The sequence below is a fragment of the Pygoscelis adeliae genome, unplaced genomic scaffold (assembly GCF_000699105.1).
Source record: "Pygoscelis adeliae isolate BGI_AS28 unplaced genomic scaffold, ASM69910v1 Scaffold58, whole genome shotgun sequence".
Classification (NCBI taxonomy): domain Eukaryota; kingdom Metazoa; phylum Chordata; class Aves; order Sphenisciformes; family Spheniscidae; genus Pygoscelis; species Pygoscelis adeliae.
Window position 1 is genome coordinate 2,018,675 of NW_008825564.1, and position 25,081 is coordinate 2,043,755.

The 25,081-nt window shown below is 42.3% G+C and overlaps 1 protein-coding gene across 1 annotated transcript in view; it reads right to left on the reverse strand.

Annotated features, from left to right (window-relative positions):
* LOC103923971 (engulfment and cell motility protein 1-like) overlaps positions 1-25,081 on the reverse strand; it is an 84,581-nt gene that overhangs the window by 27,425 nt on the left and 32,075 nt on the right. The window contains exon 2 of the mRNA XM_009332408.1: positions 1,798-1,961. Coding sequence (XP_009330683.1) covers positions 1,798-1,958 — 161 coding nt within the window. The 5' untranslated portion in view covers positions 1,959-1,961. The remainder of the gene's footprint in view (positions 1-1,797; positions 1,962-25,081) is intronic.

Consider the following 25,081-nt stretch of genomic DNA (forward strand, 5'->3'; position numbering starts at 1 on the left):
TCTGTGCTTCTATCAATTGTGCCATCTATGCAATTTGAGAGAGTTCAGTACAGGGAATCAAATCAAAGGGGAAAATGAAAGAACCGTTTCTTTTCACAGTCAAGAATAAGTGATCATGGATGCAATCAAAATGCAAATGCACAGGAGTTAAATCTCTGCAAATGCAGTTGTGATTGCTTAAAAACTTTATTGATTTACTTAGCCTTTATAGCCTTTAGGCATAGCCTTTGTCCTGAATCTGAAATGAGTTTCTGGTAACACTTCAGTTGCTTTTAACTATTTGTGTTGGCTGTTTCACTCATTCCATGATGGGGAAGGAGACTCCTCACTGTGGCAGCAACTAGCCAGAGTGAAACTGGAAATAAAGAGCTTGCAGAGGACGCTGGCAAGTTTCAGGCGGCTAGGCAATGGTGCAAGAGAATATAAATTGTTGACCTGTATCATACTTAAACAGTTGACTCATAGGGAAAGCAGGGAAAACGAGAAGTGTTAGTGAAAAGCTTAGCAGTACTGAGCGGCTTTGAACCACTAAACGTTGCAGGGGATTGGCAGGGGATTTCTGAGCAGTGTAATGATGCAAAACTGACTGGAGCCATTTGTATCTTTTTAATTGATGCATTACTATGAGTGACATCAGTTCTAATTGGGCATTAGGTCCTATCTTCTAATACACTGAAAACATAAAAGAAGCATTTCCCCTTTGATCCACATTGGTATGATTAAAATTTAAGTGTGTAATTCTACTTAGCTTATGCTTCCACTGTTGCCCTGCTGCCCCTGGAGGAATGTGTCCCCAGAGCTTGTACTTAGATATCTGTATCCTTTAGAAACAAATCAAAATGAACATCCTGCTTCTGACTCCTGAAATGCTCTGGTCCAAATCCTTCTCTATACCTTTTGCCTTGAAAAGGAGATTTTGAAAATCACGAGTCATTCCACTTGAAACACGGTCAGGATTTCATGACATTTCAGCTGATGCTTCTGGAGCCCTCACCATTTCTCTGCTGATCTCAAAAGGTTCCTGCTATTCTCAGCACATCATTTGTGCACCACAGAGTCTGCATCTGTCCTGTGCCATCAGTTCAGCCACAAGCCCAGACTTGGTCCAAAGCCAAGTACGGCCTCCATTTTTCATGTAACAGAACAAAGGGTATTCTGAGAAATGGGAAGGAGCTATGGTGGTGATACTAGCATTCGATACTTTGCAGTAAACAACAAGGAAATGAGAATCCCATTGGCTAGCTTCCAAAATGTTATCATTTACAAATAAGTAACTGCTTGTCATTAACACCAAAGATAATGCCATAAACAGTCAGTCATACACAACACCACTCTTGTGGAGCCAGTGTGTATTGTCTCCTTTTCTTCTGGGCTTCTCCCTGTCTCGCTCAGAGAAGTGACATTTGGAATTTTTAAAGGCCCTTGGACAGAAGACGAAGTTGTGATGTTTGTTTTTGTTTTTGTTTGTTTGTTTGTTTTAAAAAAGTCACTACCAGCACCAAAACCAGGCTCACAATCATGCAAAGCTAGGAAATGTCACAGCATTTTTTCATACAAATAAGCCATGTGAGACCCTGTAGGGATTTGCTGAATCTGTTTTAACTGAACTCAGAGAAAAAGTTATGATTCCCAGCAGAAGAAAACATAAAGCACTTCAAGCAGATGCTGCACTACTGCTTTTGAGCATGGCTCCCTGGACAGCTTTCCCCCTTGGATTCCCCCAGAAGAGCTCACAAATATCATTCACATTTGTTAATAATTCCATGCAAAAAAGTGGGGAGAGAAGACAGTACTTACAGAATTGGACGAGACTGGAAATCTTCCTGGTTCATTCTTTCAGACTGGCGTATTTTCAGTATTTCTGTGTAACTGAGATTCTGAAGTTTGCTCTTGAACTGATCCAGAGAGCTAGGCTTGGTAGTGAGCGCTCTCATTATCTGTTCTTTCACTACCTGCATTACCTGTGGTTGACAAGGAAAGGAAAAGAAAACCTGTGTTAACACTTTCTGCGTTTTTGTTTCAAATCTTATTCTGGGTTACAGTAAAGTTTCTAGGTATAGAAGATGATTAGTACTATGTGGTCTCAAGACAATTTTTCAGTAGCATAACCAGAAAATAAGCCAACTTCTGACAAGGCATCACAGCTTACAGCAAAAGCTCATCTGCTCTGTAACAAGAAATTTATTTTTTTTTGGGAGGTGGTGGGGAGGGTGTCATTTGTTGCTTGGCTGTCTCCCTAGACAGCTAAATTACAATTGCTGGTTACAAGATTTTATGTCCCGCTCTGTCCGTGGTTTGCGTGCCCATGGCAGCAGTAGCATGGCTCTTCTGCATTCTGAGCTGAGATGATGCTCCCATCATGTCGGGGACAGGCACACATACAACACCAGACTTATAACAGCAGAAAAAAGCTGTGAAATCTTAAGGAGCCGACTGAGAGCACAGATGCACATCCTGACTTCTGCCAGCTCAGCCCAGGTGAAGTGCACAAGCCGCAGGGGCCAGTCTAACTGCCCCCAAGAGAGACTGCAGAGAGTTTTTCAGGTCTTACAGCTCTCCTACTAGGTCTTAGAGCTGCTCTCCTGACCAGAAGGCAGTAGCACAAAGCTGCTAACTGTGGCCCATTGTTTCCTTTATTCCTTATGCCCGGAGGCGACGGGCACAACCTGAAACACAGGAGGTTTCCTCTGAACATCAGGAAACACTTTTTCACTGTGACGGTGACCGAGCACTGGTACAGGTTGCCCAGGGAGGCTGTGGAGCCTCCGTCCTTGGAGATAACTCAACAGCCATCTGGACACGGTCCTAGGCAATCCTGGCTCTAGGTGGCCCTGCTTGAGCAGGGAGGTTGGACCAGATGACCTCCAGAGGTCCCTTCCAACCTCAACCACTCTGTGATTCTGTGAGAGCCTCACGCTGCAGGCACATTATGGCCATACACAGTGAAGGAAAGAGAACTTGCTAAAAGAGACCATTAGTCAGGGGGGAGAGAGAGAGAGAACAATTTGCCAAGGATATTACAGATTGCTTTTGAAGCAATGCCATGAACAATGCAAACAAAAAAATTGAGAATGAAGGATGGCTGGGCAACAGCCATCTACCTACATATTAATTATTTTATAAGGAGAAAACTGCTGAGACACAGTTAACTAAGGGGATTTACTTGGCTCTAGTTCAAATAAATACATATCACAGATTACTGCCTGTCTCTCCGCAATCCTAGACTCATTTTCTTGGTGCTGGTGCAAATCATTCACTTTGAAATATTTATCTGATGCTGTGCTTAAGTTGGCTGAAAAAACAATTTATCAGACTTAGAAAGGCCCATCCCATCCAAATCCAACAGCTAAAAAACAGTAGGAAACGGTAACACCCCCCTGGTATCAAAGCAGGTGTGACAGAAATTAACAGCTACACAGAGGGCAAAAGCTTTTTCTGCACCGTTAATTTTCCTTTATTCTTTCATCTTCACCATGTATCTTAAAACAGAAGCTCAGCCCCTCAGAGGTTCCCTAATCATTCTGAAAATGTCTCTTTTCACATGAATATTTCATTGCTTCACATGTGTTGCCTCAGTCTTCTAACTCATTGCCTGCACTATGGTTTCTATTTTTGCTTCCTGAGATGTAACTTCCTTCTCAGATGTGATCTAAGCACTCATTTTAGCTGTGTCCAGCAGGTGAAACTAAGCAATTAAAGAACTGAAGATAATCTCCTTCCTTACTACAGGGACTACATCCATCCCAGAGTTCTACTTCAAGAGGAGCAAGATGCTTCTCCCAAAGGTGTTGGCTCGGGTGGGCAGCAAATGCCTTTGCCACATTTCCACCCCCTGGATGAGGCAGCCTACCTACACTCACTTGGCTGGGGCCTTGCTTTGAATGCATCCTTGCATTTGAGATCCTACTCTTGGTAAATCTTGCAAACCTGGCCCAGCAAAGCTGAGCTCAGCTCCATCCACTCCTACAAATCTAATAGGTACGTTGCTATGTATTTGAGGAAGTCGCCTAAAACTTAGTTTGATGGTGAAAAGCTATGTTGAATTCTGTACTCTACACCTGCATACTCTTCATTTCATATACAGAAGTATTTGTTTTTAGATGGTGGCCGCGTGCAGCTAAATCCCTCTGAAGAGTTACTTAGCTGGTCTGCCAGTGGGAATCAGCTACTTCCCCATCTGAAAGACGAACTCATGACTACCATCTGACTGCTTAGAGGGATTAACGCCTCCTTGACTGCATTCAGAGTGCACTCACTAGACCACACCAGTCCAAGTAAGAAACGTGCTGTCACACCTTAGAAACGACAAACCAGAAGGCGAAACAACTGTAACACCTGAACGTTAATGGATCGTGCCCAACAAGGCAAATGGCATACTCCTACTGATTTTTTCACTGGGTCTTGGTTTAATACCTAAAAGGGCTTAGGAAATGTAACGAAGGAAACGGCCTCAAAGGAATAGTGGGAAAAAATGAAGCAGACAATCCCAGCGACAAGTTGGATGTTTAAAAATATCTTCTGTCTTCCTCCTTCTGCCTTCTTGACAATGACTACTTATTGCTGCTAATTAATTTTAATTTATATTGTATATATTTATATATTATTAATTAGGACTAATTATTATTAACTACCAGGAATGGAGAAGAGGGAAGAAACTGGAAACTAACCTTGCCCATTGAAAACGTATTCAGCTATTGGTACCTCCTCACACTACTGTCCGGGCTCCCAGTGAACTGGGCTTAACTTCTTACCCTCACAGAGAACGTGACGTTCAGTCGCTGGCTTCACTTATGCTTTCTCAGGCCTGCTGAGAAGTTGTGTCAGATTACATGTGGTTTTACAGACAGCCTGCAGTCATCATTTCCGCAGCATCATGCAAAAGGAGCATGCAAAACCAGGTAGCTTAATTCAAACATGTAAGCCCCATCCCTGCTCATGGGATCAAATTCCCTGGCCATTAGAAAGCAACAAATTACTGCAATTTCAAACAGACAGGCATAGTATAAGTGCTAAACTAACCATACTACACTGCTATATTAACTATCACTACCGTATCACCTTGATTTTTCAGCACTAAACCAGATTTGCAAGCAAATATAGTCCTGCAATCGCTTATGCATGCATGCAGTTCCAGTTTCATGCATTCATTCAAATGCATGAACAGATCTGTTTTTTTGTTGCTTACATATAGATTTAGTTTCCTGAATTCAGGCACTCGCACTGGGGAAACTGCCTCTGTGAGCAGTTTTTCCCATAAAATAAATGGACAAATAAATAAATAAATACTGTATTTTAGGGAGGTGCAGGTATGCAGATCATCTTTTCAGTCTGACTTCTGAACCATCCATATGAAGCAGCGCTCATTCTTGGCTAAACAATGCAAAGGGGGTTCAAGTTCAGTAGACTTAGGGTGCTGTCATTTATGCTTAGTTGCAAAATCTTGTATAAACCCTTATCTCCCTTCTGTTGTGTTTAACATGCAAACAATGCAAATTCCTCTTCTTTGCTATGGCCTGAAAAGTTATTCACAGGGTGTCATCAAAGAGCTCCTTGGTTTAGAGGCTCCCCTTGCTCCCGAGACAGAAGGCAGGAAGCGTATGCCCCAGGCCCAGCACATAAGGGGGTGATCACTCGCCTTGTAATGTTTATAGCCAACACTATTTAACTAGCTGGCCAAAATGTCAAAGCTGCTGATTGCGTTGAGTCTCCTGAGCATTTGGGAATCACTGCCAAGAACTTCTAACCTGTTCAATTTCCAAAGCTGAGTTGTCAGCCCTTGATTACTGCTGTCTGAGAGATAGCGTCAACCCTTCCTCCCCATGTGTCTGGCCTTACAATGAAATTAAAGGTATTGTCTACTCGATGTGATTGTACATAAACACTGTAGACAGTTGTTTTAATTACATTATGCTTCGCTACTCTTACTGAGAAATGAATGTTTCAGAAGGCACATTTGCTTTAAATCATGTCCTTTTTATCTGACGACCTCTTGTATGGTAAGAGAATCCCGAGTTCTGCATTACAACTAAGACAGGTAAATTCACTGAGGACATGAAGAGAAAGACAGAAGGAAAAAAAGAATACTTTTTTTCGTTTAATCACATAGGACCTTATTCCTTGTATTTTGTATCCATCTAACCTGTCTTATATTTCTACGGTCAGTATCACTGTACATTAAATTATGTCTTTTTCGTTAAGCTGTTTTAGTCTAGCTTTGTGTTTAGCTTATTTGACCTCATCTCTGTCATATCACATTCTGACTACTTTGCCTTTCCAACATTTACCCCCTCTTCCATTCTTCCTTCTCTGTCCTGCCATGACAACTTTTGCCTATGCAAATAAAATCTCCTCCTTTCAGGATGGAGCAGAGGTCTGAACACTTGGGCTCTACAACAAGGGGACAAAATAAAAAGAGAGAAGTTGTCAATGTCAGAAAGAGGAGTTTATCAGGGCCAAACTCTACAGCAACTTTCCCACTGACCACATTTCAGCAGCTTGTTTGCAACTACAGAAAGCACAAACCTCTCTACTTACCCCATACTAATGCAAAGTTTGTCCTTGGCACTGACTGGAGCAGACAGGCTGCCATCTCAGATACCTACCATTGCCTGCAAGCTTCTGGAAATTTAAGTCTGAGCCTTCCACTCACCAGACACACTCCCTTCTATGAACTCACAGCATCAATCTTCTCAGAAACTTCCCCCAGAACAGCCTGAAGGGCTGGACGTTCACAACAACTCTTCTGTGGAGCACCAGACAGGAGATGAACCCTTCTCATAATTTCCCCATAACATCAGTGTTTCTCTTAAATAAGCACGCCCTTTCACATGTAATGACCCTCTCACAGCAGCAAGAACTCATCCAGAGACCACCACAGAAGCCACTAAGTTGTACCTCTAGTATCTTGGGGCACATGTTACACTGATTGCTGCTTGGTGACTAACTCAGGGGGTTGTGTGTGTCAGTATGTTGTGCTGACTGACTGCCATTAATCTTGACAGTCCACCTTTCTTCTGCAGAGACAAGACTTGGGTATAAATCCTGAGCCCACGTTACAACAACGTGCTTTGTTCAGTGCTTTCCTCATTTGGCTCAAAATTAGCAAGTACTGCAAGGCACGATTCCCCTACCTCGTTGCAGCATATGATAAAAGAGCAGCCACTGGACTGCGCTATATCCACAGACTCCCCTCTACAACCAGACTTAGAATCATAGAATCATAGAATCATTAAGGTTGGAAGAGACCTCCAAGATCATCGAGTCCAACCGTCAACCCACCACCACCAGACTTGAAGCATCTGAGATGTGAGAAGTTTTAAGGCTTCATTCACTAGTTTTTCCACATGACCATTCAAAAATCAACAAGCCAACAAACACAAAACTGGAGGAAAGACATCTCTTTGCAAATGGGTTGTCAAGAATTCATACCTAGTTTCCTGCCTATCTAAATGTTCCCGAAAAGAAGCAGCTTGGTTTGTACAGGGTAAAAAATGAAGAAGAAAACATCATTTGGTGATTGAGATCCAGCTTGATCATTTCAATCAGAAAGGGATTTCCTTCAGTTAAATCCACAGAGCAGGCAAAAATAAGGTTGTAGAAGGAAATGGCCAAATCATTCTTAATGAACAACACTTACCGACAAAGGAGACCATAAAGAAAATCTAATTCTGAAGGGAAAGGAAATTACTTCAGTTTACAAGCAACCTGTCAACTCCTTTAATGAAAACTTTACATGTTTAACGTGTGCACCAGGTAATTCAAGACAATTTTTTAGACTGTTCTAAAGGATAAATTGTCTGAACTAGACCAATGGTTATATTTTCAGAGTACTCAGAAGAGTAATCCTGAGAGACTTCAAGGTCCTTGGAAGATAATTTAATGCTGGTTTCCCCCCCCATCTCCACACATTGCAGTCTGTGAATTCACTGCACTAGTCTCTTGGTCACAGCCTGTACCAAGCTTCCACTCTGCATTACTTTACAATATTAATCCAAACACGCCAAACAAGCAAATTTAAACTCAGTGCTGGCACAATCTAACCATTGACAAGAGACTCCAAAATTCCAGACCATTTTTTCTATTACAGTCTGGTACTCTGGAATTACAGAAACCCCCCAGTTTTCAATCTTCTTAACTATTCCAGAACACAAGGACAGTTACTGTAGCCAGCGATAAAGAGGCAACTCTAAGCCGTCTGGATGTACATAGCCACAGGAATAATTAAGTTGATTCATTTTCAGGCAGCAGGATGAGAAAGCAGCTGTCAGAGGATTTAGCAGGTACAAGCTCTGATACATTTTCTCTCTTCATTTTCTGCAGAATTTAAAACCCATTATGAAAAAAGTTTCTGTTGCTTGGCTTTTTTTTTTTTTTACTTTCTTTTTTTTAAAACTCTTTTGCTTGTGATTTTTTTCTAGTATACACCAAGGTATCTTTCAGTCTGCAGAGAAGAGACTTGAAACAATGCAATGGTTTTGATCAAGCTGAGCAGTCTGTTTCCATGTGGTATCGGTATCAGTATCATCCAGTTGAGCAGTGACTATCATTTTGCAGGAATACCTAGCATAAAAAAAATGAGCACACCTAGCAGATGTGACGATGGAGCTGAGAGGTAGGAGATGTGACAGCAGTTCCACACAAGGTGTTTAAAAGGTCTATAGCAGGTGTCTGAAAACTTAATGCTGTAGTAATAGATCTCTTCAATGTGAAACCTTGTTCAGAGCCTCAGGACCCAAATAAATTGCCTGCCCTCTGGTGAGGAAAAGAGGAAAGAGAACCTGAAGGAGCGTAACCTTGCACTAGATCCTGAGATCCAGAAGGTCGAGCGGTGAAGAAAGAAAAGGCTGAAGATGAAGCGAGGCCCACAACTGTTTTACATTTCAGGGAAGTTCTTGATTTTTTTCAGGTTTTTATGTTCCCTTGACTAATGAATCACAGGTGTGGGAAACCAGACTGAAATCACACAGTTCATGGGCTGAAACTGTTGTTAATCCAAGTCTACGAGAGAGGGGATAGAGCATTCATTACATTCTTCTAAGAAGGGAGGAATAACAGCCCCAGGGCCATGAGTGAGCACTGGTGAGCACCATGAAACAAGGTGTGAAAGGGAGGCTGAGAAAAAGCAAGGAAGAGGTCTGAGGAGTGACTGCATCTGAAGGAGCTGATGTAAAAAAGTTCAGTTCCCTGCAAAAAATTCCTGGCTTATCCTGCTAGTGGATGCAAGCATTTTGTAAATTGTGTTCAGTGGAAATGGACCACTAATTGCTGCACTCTGTTATATTACATCCCTGGGCCACTTCACCTCTGCAGGAAGAGTCTGTGGCCACAGCTTGACTTGGCACTTTCCAAAGAAGCTCCCAGAATTCTGTTAGCTGCACCGATATTTTTCCCTTGGGTACATAGATCCTGACGGAGAACCACTGGATACCAAGGAGGCCTCCAGTTCTTTTTTAACATTACTATTTATTTGCTCAATTAGAACCAGGAACAGTGGCAGAGGCTTCGGCTGGGAGCAAAAAGCAGCTTGAACTTGTTTGAGAGAAAGACAAAAGGCTACCAAAAAATTCCACTGAATGGTAATATGGCTAAAGGGATGCACAAGAAGACGATTTTGACAATGAATGTTAACAGACCGGAGCAGACAAAGGAAAAAGGAAGGCAGTTAGTAGGAAGGATGTTATAAATATGGAAAAGTGACCAGAGCAGGAACAGAGGTTCCAGCAGGGAGTATCAGCATGTGGAGGAAGGCATCTGGTTGATGGCTTGCAACAAAAATAAATGAAGGGGTGGAAAAGTTTGAAGGAAAAAAACCCCAGGCTCTCGCTCTGACAGATGTTGTATTTCAACAGAAAATGAAGGCTGAAGGAAAAGAAGAAATGAGATTTTGTTAGAAGATCAGTTAAAAGGAAATAGGAAAAGAAAGGGTAAAATATGGGGAAATTATATATTTATAAAATTATGGCTCAGGAAGCAGCTGATGGAAGGGAAACCTTCCTTAAGGAATGGCCTGAGGAAGTTGAGGGTAAAATTGATAGTAATAGAAAGGGAAGTGAACAGCAGTCCTTTACAAACTTGAAATCCATGCGGATTTAGAATCATCGTCAAAATACATGTAAACACCGTCCATAATGTCTTCAACCATTTTGGTAAAAGACAACGTGAAAGCAGTCCACTGGCTTCTTGCAGGGCTAAAAACAGATGGCTACCCTCAAATCCAAGGGTTCCGTTCAAAACAATGCTACTCGAAACACACAAGTCAAATACCAGTTATTTGGGTTGTATTCAACTGAAACAGGAACGATTGATAGACAGGAAACTTCTTCCCCACATTTAGCATTTGCAGAATATTATCTGCATCAGAAATAAGGAATAAATTTCTTTCCTATTTGTGCTTTGTGCCTTGAGGTAAGCAAAGCAAGAAATAAGTGCTGTGTGACAAAGCATTTCTGCGCCAGTGAAATGATGTGCAAAGTTAGTATGACAGTTTTTGTAAACTTCCTTGTTAGTTAATTGAAGTCTTGGGTCAGCCAGTATTACATTGTTTCCCCCAATGTCTGACAACTTCCTTTGGCAAAATAAAACATGCAGAAAATCATTTGTGGGTGGCATTTAATCCAGGGCTTTTCACAGACAAAATGTACTGATCTTCTCAAACAAAATGTGAAGTGAGGGGAGGGGGAAAAATGAGGAGATATTTGTATCTTTAGTCATATACCAATGTAATAATTAACATGTCAAATAACATGCTTGTGAATTCTAAAGGAAAATAATACAAGAGTTACCCATTATTAGGAACATACATTTGGGTGCTGCTTCCCTTAAAATACACAATTACATTAGATGGCATACACTAAATGAAAATTAACTGTAATATATTGGCAAACAGCTGGTTCTACAGAAGGAAAGCAAAGATAAGATTATAAGAGGTAGTTTTTCCCATAGGAAAGTGTAAAAATCAAAGAACTCAAGTTCTGGGTATTAATGATGAATATAAAAGACTCTTTGAATGGGCAGAAAACCAGGAAAAGTGGGGGACCAAACTTTTAAAAAATGGGGAACGGAAGAGGCTGGAGACATTGCTCAGTACATCTGATAAATGGATAAAAATGTAAGAAAGATGCATTGCATCACAGCTTCACATCTTCCTATCTCCTTTAGCTGAGATAAAAACAAAATAAAGGTGTGACCAGCTGTGACCATCTTAAAAGATCTCTAGGCTCTTTTACCAGTGCAAACTACTGTGTTGAGCTCCGTCCTGAGATATGAACAGCCACATGGAATTGCACATGGTCCAAGCCTGCCACTGTCTCTGCTTGTGTTGTCCCTTTCCTTGTCTCCAGTCAACTCCAGGGACTCTCCAACTCCACTTCTAAATGGAAGGGGAGCCACTGCACCAGGTTTGTGTCTTTTTAATACCAAGAGAAATGGAGATCCCTAGCCATCCAGGTGAACCACAAACACAGCAGCTAGCACAAAGCACCAGGGGATATGGGGACAGCTCATCTACCTCTCTCCTTTGTGCTTCTCTTCTTTGCTAACCTTCTTTTCCCAAACAAAACAGACCTTGAAAATCCATCTACTGTGTCTACAGTGAACTGCACTTCTTTTGATTAGCAAATCCTGCAGCTTTATCACCTACTTATTTCCTTAATTCTGATAGGCATATTAATAAAAGAGATGTATGGGCCCTGAGATTAGACACAGGGAATGCCTTGCAGGGGTTGGTTAGCTGCCCAGGACTGTGGGCTGTCAGTAAGGTATTGCTCTGGCTGGACACAAAGAAGGTTGTAGGCAAAAACGGACAGTAAAAGTGGGTTCAGGGAGTTTCAGACCCACATGCTATTCTCAATGACAGCTGGTTTTACTTTGATAAAGTGAAAACTTCACCTGCTCAGGAAACAGACTTTTCATCCTAAGTAATTGTTTTGATGTTTACTTTTCCCCCAGTAAGGAACAGAAGTTGAAATACTGAAAGCTTCTACACAGTAAAATAAATTGTTTAGGAATTTGCTGACTTAAACATTCTCACAGTACCCCAAAAATGTGATGTTTCTGTTCCAGACTCTGAGAAACAAAACACTCCAATTTTTCCCATGTACATTATTCACAGAAAAGGAGATTTGCCTATGAAAAATGTTCATCTTGATTAAACTCCATATAAGCAAAAGCTCTGTAATTTTGCCCAGCTTTGCTAATACTTATGTGTTTCTCCAGCAAGTCCAAAAGTTGGCCCACCACTCAAACAGTAAGCACCCAAATAGGGAATTTCAAAGTACCACCTCATGTTCATGTTACTCACATGAACAAAGGAAAAGAAAATGATAAGTAGAAGTTGGAAGCTTCAGCTTTTGTTTTTCTGGACTTTAGTTAAATGGCATTCACCATTTCAATGCTACCGTTTTTGGTTGGGTTTTTTTTCTGACATTCTGTTTTATTAAAAAAGCAAAACTTCCAAAGTTTCTACCTAACAAAAATGACCAGAAAGACTGGAAATGTGTTTTTGGATTCGGTTCTCTGAATTAGAGAACGAGATGGTGCCCTCAGGATTTCCTGATGAATGTGGAAGCGAAACGTTCAATACACTGGTGTTGGACTATTTCATTCAATCCAGTTATTTGCACATCTTTCCAGTTACGGTAAATGATAGGGCTGAACATCTAGGAACCATGCAAAAAGGCAGTTGTGCAGATGTGCTATTCCTCTGAATGAACCTACATGTTATTATGCATCATAATTTATAACAAATAAGCTGTAATAATTTTTAGGTAAACCCTTGTTTTCACATTCATGTCACTGAAGAAAGCAGTGAGCTGAAAAACATGTCTACAGAACACCAATTTTTTAGCACATCTCATATTAATAACCGTTTCAAGTGACAGTTGTATTGGTATTAGAGTCCAGTCAGCGCCACAAGAATAAAAATAGTTGCATGAATTAACTGAATGATTCACAAAAATACACGAAGCAATGAAAAGATTAAATCCATCGTGACTTGTTAGATGCTAGCTATAAAAATTATTCTGTAAATCCAGAGCTCACAAATTACTGACTTGACAGATCATAATAAGTGCTGTCAGGACTATTACAAACCAAGATCCGCTTGGAACTGCCAAACATACATAAAATGTCTATGTCCAAGAAAAAGAAAAAGGAAAAAATGTTTTGATTGCCATTTTAAAATGTTCTGAAATTATTGCAGAATACCTTTTGAAAATTCTGAATTTGTGCAGTCTAGTCCAATGAGATCTTTGCCTCAGGTAGTTATATCATTACTGTGCTGGTCATATAAATAAGAACAACGCATATTATTTTTCCCCAAGTTGTGGTACATAACCAAGCATATAAGGAACTCAACTAGACTATTCTTAGAAGAAGAAAAAGCACAGATGACATGTTTTGCCATATCTCATTCTAAAAACTGCAGTGGAATGGTTTATGGCTTCAGAGACCTGTATTTTTGATTGCTGCAAAGGAGCAATCTTTTCTCCCCCAGATCAAAGGGAAGATTTTTTGGGATCTATACACAGTACAGGAAAATAAACTACTCCCCAGGATAGAGAGCAGTGATTTATCTGACACCTAATACTAACATCAACAATTCAAAAGCATTCAAGCACCTCACTTTGATTACAAAACTGATCTGCCAGCCAGAGAAATTAGGAATGGAACAAACCAATGCGGTTACCCAATCCTTTGCTTCAGGAAGAGGATACACTTCCATAAGCACAGTGCAAATCATCTACAGCTATATGAAATCTTAACTAAAGACCTATCAGTGACCATCAGACCTGTGCAGACTGGTCCCACTGCTCCATCCCCTTCACTACGTGTATAGGAAAGCACCTGAAATACCACACTTTTTTTCCTCCACTGAATACTGTGTCAATACCACATTCTCAGTTTTGGTTTTTTCCCCCGGTTCCTTTTACTCATATTAAGTCAGAGCCAAAGGAAATTTTCTCACAGAAGGATTAAAACAAGATTGCAAGTATTTGGCTTCAAGTTTACTTCCCACTATTGATTTGAAACTACCAATGACATATACAGAAACACACAAATCTCCAGAAACACATCGATCCTGCCTAGGAGGGTAAATAACGTCTTAAAATAGTGTTATTTGCAGTAACCAACTAGTGAGTTATGGATGGAGAAAGGCTTACAATCTTCTGGTGATGAAAGACCCTTTTTCTAGTAACTTGAATGCTATCACTGCACTTCCTTCCATACTGTCATAAATCACTGCACTTCTTTCCATACTGTCATTAATCTACATTTCTAATAAGCCAGCAGACTCCTCCTTCCCTACAACTCCCTGACTATTTACTTTGTGTTTTGGGGCAGGAGATATATTTAGAATTAAATGCAAGCTATTTGTTTTCCTTTGAAAGGTTAGAGTCGAATTCTGTGCACTCCAGATTGCAGCTGTCAACAAAAACAAAGTATCAGACTCATTCTGAAATTCCCCTACTGCCTCGCGCATGATTACACAAAGGATTTGCTTTGGTAAATTTGCTCAGGTCCAGAAAGAAGCCAAATGGGAGATGTCATGCTAGAGCGAACATGGTCCAGGGGCGCAGACGTAGCGTATCCAGACACCCGTTTCACATGTTGGTAACAAAGAGTCTAGAACTGAGGCTAAAGATATGAGGATGCTATTCCCCCTTTTGAATCTTCTGCTGTATTGTGTAATTAGAGTGCAGCAAGAGCATGTGAGGCAATGAAAGCAGAAGTTTCTGTAAAAATCTTCTACTCTTTCATCCTACTGGAAGTCAGGCAGAAAGGGGGAGGAAATTCCTGTAAGGGAAAGATTAGTAGGAATGATGCAACCCGTGCTTCTTTGTATGAAGTGCTTGCAGAGTCAATGTGGTAGAGTCAAGGGGAAACCACTGGGTAGAGGCAATGGGCAGCAGGTGGGAGGGGGCTGGTAATACAGGGGCTGTAATGCCAAGGGAAGGTAATAAAGATTCGGGGAGGGAAAGGTGATGATAGCCTAACTTGGAAATGACTGTGTAAAACACATCCGGAATAAAATTCTACCCAATTTTTAGGATAAAGGGTGTACGCCTGGATGAACCTGGCACCAACACCGAGCAGATATTTTCAGTAAAACAAGAATCACCCGATATTTAAACACCAGACTCTTTTGGAAACCCCCATATCCTCTCTTGCATCAAGAACGCATCAAGTCCGAAGACTGCTGAGAGCAGTCAGCCATCTCTGGCATCTTCTCTAAATAGATTCCTCCTATTACTGGCTTTCCACTGAAAAATTGAGACTTCCCAGTGTTTTCCGAGCACTCCCAAGTCTGCCCAGCAGAAGGCAGATGCCTGTACTGTCACTGCCCCACACTGCCGCACAGCCAGTTCACCGAGAGCAATTTTCCCATACAAAACCACTTCTTGTTTTTACCTTCTTCTGCCTAACTCCTGCTGCAGACTAGGATTTCCCTGACCTTCCTTTTTTTTCCCTTCCCTTCCCTCCCCCCCTTCCTTTTTTTATTTTCTAGAGTTAAAATGTGCTCCCAGGAGCATACTAAACGAACCCAAATATCACAGCATAAGCCATACACGGAAACATGTAACTTTCTATTGCAGAGGAGAGACAGGCCGGGGGAAGCCTCATAAGGATGCTATTATAGTAGGAGAGAGAAAAATAGCAACTCCCCACAGCAGCTGTGAACCGGGCGAAATGCCCAGGGGCCCAGTGGCGAGGGGCAGCGAGCGCCGGACAGCTGGTTTCCATGGAGGAGTGAGCCAGGGAGGCAGGAGAAACGGCTCGTGGGAGGCACTGCTGCTGGCTGCTGGCACGAGGAGAAGAAATACCTCCTGCCATTTCACCTGCCATCAGCACCCGTGTCTTCAGGGGGTTTGGTTCAAATTTGCTTCACCACTTCAGCTTCCTCAGTCCTGTCTCTTCTGGGTGAGGACCACAGCTCAGAATACATTGTGCTGTGTCTTGTTTGGTGGGTTTCAGTGATTTACAGGAACACAAAATGCTAGGGTTGAGCTTTAAATAAATAAAAAAAAAATCCAGCAAAGCAACACAATCCCAAAGCTGACTGATCTGTGGCTTTTGGCACCCTCAGTTAGGCAGAGAGACCCTACGGACTTCTTTTAAACTTCATGAACCTTTGCCAAACTAAACGTTAGCGGAGTTGGTGTTGCAACTCACAGCCATTACCTACCAAGCAGGCAAAAGTGATGGTTGCTGGAGAGACAGCCTATGGAGAGCAGTGTTCAGACAATTACCATTATTTTTTGTACAAATAAAAATAAGAAGCTGCTATCCCAGCACTGTACATCACTGTATCTGAATCCTGCATCAACATGTAAGTGGGGCACATATTTGCTACACATTAGAATATTATTGGAGTGAAATTAATTCTGACCCCCCACAGGGCTCCCTTGCACCATATAAACCAACGTTTGGTCTCGGGAAAGCAGCGCACACCTGCCTCACATGTCACATTGCCTCTGCTGTAGAATGGGTAGAAAAGTATTTATTGTATTTAGCTCATGGTAAGACTACAAGACCCTTCCAACATTTATAATGCACACCTGAGTTCATCAGATAAAAGGACTTATGTAGGTGCAAAACACTATTATTACCTTTGTTCCCATTTTTGAAGGTTGCCAGAAGGAAATAGGGGGGAAAAGCTACCTATTAGAGCTCTTGGGAAGGCATTAAACTATTCCAGTAGAAAGCTGGGCTAAGTAGCAACATTTTTAAAAGAAAAGATACTTGAGGTGAAAGTACAAAGGTCAGCCAATTGCTTGTTACCATCTATGTAAACGCATGCCCTCAGAATTGCTATTTGACACAGCATCTCCACAAATAGCAGCACGGAACCCAAAGATAGATAAATATTTCCCAATGAGAACAAAATTATAGTTTCCTTATTGAGCATTCACAGCAAATATACCTAGCGTAGCTCTTGATATAGATTCAGGCCTGCACTGCAACAAGGACAATCGATGGAGGGTCCTTCTGTTGCTGGGTACAACGCCAAGGTCCTTCCCTTCCCAAATGACCAGCCGCCTGCCCTCCCTGAACCAGTGCTCTTCATGCGTCTGCAGTACATTGCTCATAAAACCCACAGATCCTAAGTCGGTGGTACCCACGTAAAAAACACAGGGGGCAACTAAATGTTTCTTCAAAGAATCAGCTGGCATTACTGACACAGATAGCAACACAGCACGTTTGGATGCGAGCGCTTCCTAACAGGATGTTAAAAATGCAACCAATGGAGCTGCTCGTTAGGAAAACCTCTATCAGCCAAGATGCAGCGCTTTCTGAGGTACTGAGGGGAAAACAAGACAGTGAATTCCCTAATAGCATATTGTCCCTGGAGCTCCTGGGCGCTTGGCTGCCACGCGGACCCTGCCCCTGGGTGCCTTGCGGCACGGTTGGCAGCCGCGGGAGGCCAAGGCTGGAGAGAAAACGGCTGCTCAAGTCAGGCCAGCTTTTCACTGCGTGCACAATAGGGTCCAGTGGCTGCGAAGGAAAAAGGCAGGCATTTAAGAGGGCTTGAGCGAAGATAAGGAAAGTGCCGCTGCTCTAACAGGTTTTGCTCAGGCAGCAATGCAAGCCTAACCTCACCAGGTGAGAGAAGAACAGTACAGCTCCCTGTGCATGCGAAGAGCCTTCATCTGGGTGTAAGTTCACATACTTCCTCTATCCGCAAAAAATCCCTAGTTTACAGCCATTTTCAGGACTACTTTCCACTGCCGTAGGGTGCCTATCGAAACGAGGTAACAAAAAGATAAAATGAGGGGGCCAAACTGACCCCAGTGTTACTGTAATCAAGCTGAGTGAGACTGGGAAACAATTCAGGTTCCTCAAAATTTAAGCTCTTCCTGCCCCCTCCACAAAGTAGGATGAAACTTGAGGAGAGAGAAATAGATCAAAGGACTGAAAAGAATTATTTATGTCTAGATAGAAACATCTGAGAAGTTCCACTGAACACTGGGCTCTACTTAAGAACCTGGTAACTGCTCCATTCAAAAGTCAGTATATTCTAAGAGACAGCAGGCAGTGGCCGAAAAACCATCAGCAGGGACTATCGCAAATAAGCCTTTCTATATGTATGTATAGGTCTAGCATGCAAGAGGCTTGAATCTGGACTGTTACTGCAATAATATATCTACCACAGGCATTATCAATTCATTTGGATTTTTTTTTTCCTTATCTCAACCTCCCGTTCACAAAAGTAGTCCAGTAAAATCTATTTTGGGGTGCTTTTGCTAACATGGGCTAGATTTTAGGACATTTAAAATGTTTATCTAAAGAAGTTAGAGATCTCACTTTGAAAAAATAGATTAAAAAATATTGTCAACCTCCTCCTCAAAGCACTTTAACAGAAGCTTTATTTATTCTTGGATTTTTGGAAGACTGCAGCCTACATATTATTTGTCATTTTCATCTTTTTGGTCAATTTGTCATTTTAATCCTTTTTCTTTTCCTGCTTGTGCCTCCAGACCCACTTCTTAAAATAAAGGATGCCGTGAACAAGGAATCATTAGCAAAAAGAAGGCATCAGGAATATTTCCTCATTTGAAGTCTAGAGCTACTTAGAGAATCAGTAACAAATTAACAATAGAACATCAGATATAGGATGGCCTGGAAAAAAATTAATAATCCAAATAATCAGTTTCAAATGGGTTTAATACGCCAGTCAGCAGAGAGCTGCCAATGACAACACTTTCATGCATATCCCATTTATTATTAACTGTGGCAACTAGTGAAAAGAGGTGAAACTGAGTAGCAAAATCTGCATACGGATAAGAGACTTCCTACGGTAGGAAACATTTCCAGAGTGGTGGGTGATACCCACCAAACATATCCACGATATATAAACATGTAAGTTAAAATGCCCTCAGCTCCCAATAGACTTTAGGGAGTCGGAAGCACTCAGGTGTCGGTTCAGACTAGCTGAGTATGGGATGACCACCAAAGGACAATCTGGCAGGAAAGTGGATGTGGCCCCTGGGACAGGGGACAGAGGCCACCGATCATGCAAACTTCTCACCCCACCAAGAAGCTCCTTCTGCTTTCAGCTTCCCTCTGTGTTTAGGCATCACTTGACGCCCCAAATCGGGGCCCGGGTGCCGAGGAGGCAGCGCAAATCAATAGCCAAATGCAGCTAGGCGAGAACGGGAAAAAAAATCTCAGCAGACAGCTTCAAAATCAACCCTCCAAGCCCAGCAACCAGAGCAGCCTGCGCATGGAAGCAGCACCAGCAGCTGAAACTCTGGCAGGGAGACTCGTGTGGGAGTTGTGCTCGCGCTTGCTGAAGGGCTGTGGGCAGGTGGGAGGAACCTCGCTTTGCTCAGGGAAGGGAAGACAACGAGAGGGAACAGTAGCTCTATTGTGGTGTGCCTATGGTGGGGAATATAGAGGATGTAAATTATCATACTTCTCCCTCTACGTTGTGTCTGATTTACAAAGCCCGCTGGTGGAGAGTATTACTGGGTCAGACTAATCTCAGACTCCAAATACATAAAACAAGTGCGTTTTTATTGTCGAGGAATATTATTATTATTAGGGCACAGTGCCTCTTCAGGAGGCACATCCTTTCCAGCCCCAGCGCAAAGCGAGACTGCGAGGGTCGGGATGCCGCAGCTGTAGCATCTCTCCACGCCCCGCCAGCCCCTGGATCATTTACATCCGAATGGGGCAGGCAGCAGCAGAGCCAGCAGGTGCCCTCCATACATTTCTTCCCAGCGCTGTGACAGCCAGCATTTCTAAGGGGGCACCTGACAACCGTTCCCCCTTAGTCAGAGATAAAACCTGGGGTCAACCTCCTTCTGCTGCAACCCTCAGCCTGTCCGATCAAACAGCCTCTACTCACTGCTTCTCCCACGGTCCCAACTCCCTCCTCCCACTCCAAGGATTTAAGATATTCAGTAAGCACCTCCAGCACCTCTGTCAACCTCATTCTTCCCAGACTACCATTTTTATTGCAGCTGCTTAATAAATACTCCACTCCCTCAACACCTTCCCCTAGCTGGGAAAAGAGGGAGAAGAACTTTCTGCTGTTTACAAGGATGCTGAGTGCTTGAGGGGTGAAAGGGATGGATGTCAGCTGGAGAAAAGGGATCGCTGCACATTCCCCATTGCAACAGAGGCTCTGGCTCAAAGGAACAGAAAAGCACCCACGCACTTGCAGACAGCAAGCACTTCTTGCAGGGCAGCAGAGCGTGGTGGCACTGTGGGTCAACCTCTGCCAGTGGGCCAAGGAAGAGCCTTTTAACTATGGGCTCCCTTACACAGGCCAGCCTAATGTCACCTGTTATCTAAAGCTAGCTGTGCTTGTTGGACCCTTTTACTTGCCTTGTCCTCCTTTGGCACCGTGCTTTTCGAGAGATGTTTTGCTTATCCTCGAGCAAGAGCCACACTTGAAGCATGGCACACACATAATAATGGTGCCCCTGTAATTCTCCTTCTTGCTGTTCTTTTCTCCCTCTTTAATATCAGAAAAGGCAAGCTGCTATTCTGAATGACTGTAGCATAAGTAGGTGTGACAGAGATGTGTAATTTTTTCCTCCTAAACCATCAGAAAGCCTGTTTTCAAGTGCAAAAAGCAACACTTGGCACACACATTTGTTGTACAGAACAAATACGGCTGCAGCACTAACACCCCTGATGCACACGTGGATGCCCTGCTGGGGAGCCCCTGTCCAAAAAGGAGGTTCTCTTTGGTATACAGAGAACATTTCATTCCCGAGGACTGCAAAATATCTTATCCTACCAAAACAGCTCAGCAGAGTGTGCTGCAGATTTTTCCCCCTTCATTTTACATTTCCTTGGTGGAGTAAAACAAGTTTTAGGCTCCACTGGACAGAAAACAGAATGCTAGACAGGACAGACAGCTTTCCATTTCAAAGAGGTGATAAACCTGCATATCTAAAGTCATGTCTGTCAGACTTACTAAATTCACTCATTGGAAGGAGCAGATGTTAAATTTCCAGTTTCCATCTTATCAAAAGCAAGAAGGAGGGAAAGCTTTTCCACTCCTGAGATGCTCAAAGATTTGGCCAGCTGAGACCACTTCTTACTTTAGACTTCCGAGTACAATGCAAATGTGTCTAAGTACAGCTGAGAGGGAAATCTGTTCTGTGCAAGCACATTTCTCTCCATATTTGTAGCTGTGCCCTACGGAAGCCAAGATGGTGTAGCTATGTGAGAGGCACAAGAAGAATCGGCTTTGATGATATCACTTGTCCCCTACTCATAAATCTCCGTGACTTTATCCATCCATCCCAATTCCACAGGTACTGCAGCAAGAAACTCCTGTTTTATTTTATGATGACAACTGATGAAGCAATATTCCCAGTATCTTTACTGAAACAATAATATTTTCTTTCATTTCCACTAGAAAGGACTGAAACCCCCAAACAAACAGAATTGCACATCAAGCCTAAGTCCATCCCGAGAGAGGCAAAAACTCAGTCTCAGGCTAGTAACAGGTTTCCTAGACAACAGAATATCACAGCTTTAAGGTCCCCTCTTATCTCATTCCACAGGCCTGGAAACAAGGAGGTCAAGGACATTGCAAGAGTGAGATTCCTACCTTTTAAGGGCTGACAGTGCTTACCTCAAGTCATGCAGAGTCAAGAAGTGTTAAAATGACAACAGTTTCACCATTAGGAATGTTAAGTCATTCTTGTAGCTGTTTTACATCAGTTAGAATTAATCTTTCTTTCCCCATGAGTCCTGGACGTTTGGACTAAAGGTTAATCAGGCAGACTGCCTTTTAGTTGCAGGAATGTATTTTTAAACTTTCTAATTCATTGCAGAAATAAGATTTTTATAATACTCGTGCCCTTCACAGAGTGGTATTAAGATTTTATAATCACTCCCATGAGTGGCCTGCATAATTAAACTGTGCTTTCATCCCTCCTGGACAGGGGGGCCACTGCAAGCTCATACAGACCACTTATTTGCTGTACTGTCACTTATCTTTTATACCCACAACACACAAACAGTAGAAGGTAGAATCATGTAGAATATGTAAGAAAGGAAGAGGTGAAAGGAAAAGGGCAAAGTGAGTTCAGCTAACTTAGGTGCTGATCTGCTTCCTCACCTATGGCTGCACTACTGCTATGGGGTCCATTCAGCCACTGTATACCATAAGAACAAAAGTCAATAAATACAGGCAGTTTTATACCTTGCAGGACACAGTAATCATTTCACATGACTCCTTCTCCACATGCTTAGGAAGTTCAAAAAATACCACATGGAAGAGCAGCTTCCATCCTCATCTGTGCTGGAGCTTCCCCCAACCGCTGGGGCAATCTGCACTCTGCTGTGTTGTGACTGAGGCCCTTGCAGTTGCACAAGGGTGAACTGAAAAGGTCACTAAAGGGGATAATTACAGTTTAAAGGTGATTAAAAGTGCAGGTAAACCTCCATTAGGCAAACAGGTGAAACACAGACAACCGTGTCTACACACAGTACTGGCACGTCTATGCTGGTTACCCAGTTCCTACCTTGCTCATGCCCAGACACCATGCACTATTCTTAAGTGCAAGGTATTTCTCTCTTGGTCCCTTCAGCTCACATTTACGTGAGGTAGCATCAGCAGTGAAATCGTTTCCCCATTCATGCATGGGGCAGAGCCTAACCCCTTTCAGCACCATTTAGTTCTGCACAAGAGCAGTCCTTAGATCAGTCCCATGGGTCACTCCTTTTGACCTCCTCCTTCGTAATTACTAGGGCTCCACAAGCAACTTAACGATGGTCATACATCATTATTTGTGGCTGTCATTTACCCCACCTGGGCCTATCAATAGCAAATCCCTATCCTTAGGAAAGCTGGTGGCATTACCTTGGGCACAGAAGGAAGTTTGGGAAATATGGCTGCTCCTGGGAAACTCAGAAAAAAAATCTCCATCAAGACTGTGCTGCCAAGCCACCCTGCTCATTGCAGCAGACAAATTATGTCCTGATTAATTCTGCCCCAACAAACGTCTGCAAGGGCTGCCAGGCAGCAGCAACATTTGTTTAAGCAGAGCCTCTGGAAAATTAAACACTTTTGGTGCCTGTGATAGATATCACCTTCCTCTCCCTCTCTTGCCATGGTGCCAGAGCCCCTCTCCTCCTCTGCAGCACAGTGAAGAATGTAATACAGATAAACAATTCAGAGCCGATAAATCAATCCTGTTTTACTTATTCTTGCTTCTTCCTCAGCTTTCCTCCCACTGCTGTCCCCTGCCACGCATACACACATACGTATAAGTACTGCCTTAGCTAGGTCAGCATGATTTTTTTCTCCTTTTGTCCCACAGTACATAACAAATTAACCTCATCAATATTGAGACTCCCACCAACGCCTTCTGCACTCTGGCTGCTACTACATCTGGGTTCATACTGGCCTCTTGTGAACTGAACTCCCACTTGGAATTTTATAGTATACTCTTGCCCCTTTCTAAACAGATTTTTCTTTCTAAAACATGACGTTCAGATAAGACTAATCAAGGAAGACCTGCTCAGGGAAGAGATCTGGAGAGCATACAACTGGCTAATTTGGTTGCAGAATACTCCCTGCAAGGCACTGCTACACAAAACTATCACAGTGAGATTGGTTATGAATTCTGCTTGACTTCTAGTTGAAAGCTAAGTAATTATTTGCTGTTAAAAGAGAAATAGTCTTTTGCTCTTCACTGGGTGTTAAGAAAGTATCAGCAAAAAAAGAAGTATCCTTCTCAATCCTTCCAATAACAGAAAGAACCTGGGTCTGGGCAGAGAGGATCACAGTACATGCACAGCTCAGAAAGGAAAGGTTTTTGCTGCTTTTTTAGTCTTTGGAGTGAGGAAGATGAGATTGATCAGGATTCACAACTTGCTAAATAGCTGTTCACAGCCGGTGATGGGAATAGAGACGTTTGTTTCTGTCAATACAGAACCCATCCTGTGGGCTTTTACAATATTCATCTGCCAGTTTGCTGTGCCTCTCTCTTTGCTTTTTTTAAAAAAAGTACTAAATTGCATTTATCTTTCACATAACTATCATTTAAATGAAAATGAGGTATTTTTCAGACATGTCCAGAGCACTCTAATTCAAAGAGGATTTTACAGCCATTTTTACTGTGAGAAAGCTGTTAAGAGTTCCTCAGGAAGGAAAGGAATGCACGGATCAGTTCTTTCTGTGCAACCTCAAATGTGTCAGAGCAGTGAAATAAATGATGCTATTTCAGGCATATCGTGCTGTATTATTTTTGGTAGTTCCCAGCAGTTTAGTAAAACAGGAAACACAAACCACCACCGTGAAAGGTTCTGTTACACTTTCTATAACCAGTAGCACACATGGATTTTTGCCCAGTGATGACGGTATTCATCATCTCAGGTGTTTGGTAGACATGCTTATTTTATTGCGGTCACCAGATATATCTGCAATAGCAAAATAGTTCCATTCAAATAGGAGCTAATCTTGAACTTGGGAACATGGCTTAGTAAATGTGACAGGCAGCTCGGAAGTCTGTATTTTTATCATTGTAAAGGTCATATTAACAAACATATCAGTGGACACTGGTAGGGGCACTTAGCTCTGGTTGATTCCCTTGCTTTCATGCTCTGAAATCTCTTCTGACTTGTTACTGAGCCAGAAGCTCCAAAATCTGATGCTCACTAGCAATTATGTACATTATATACAAACCAGAATTGGTTTCACCAATAAGGTGAAATATTCTCACCAATAAGGACTGAAACAGGAGTAAAAAGTAAACGAAAATCACATTAGCAAACAAGTACCCACAGCACAGATATTCACTGGGTAAGATGGTGCAACGTTAAAGCACATTTTAGAGCAGGACTGCCCTACTTGCTAACATTTTCTGCTGCAACTGCTCTAATATATCTGGCAAAACTCTCTTTTGGGGTAAATAAGCTTAGCTCCATTGAGTACAATTAATGGCATTAATTTATTCCAACAAAGTTTTGGCCAGCTTATATCTGGAAGAGCTAAAAGTTATACACAATCTACTTTGTAGAGGTTTTGTTACATTATGAGTAACCACGCTGAGGGAAAACTCTAGGGAATAGGCCTCAGAACAATGTTTTATCTCTTTGCTTTTAACAGGAA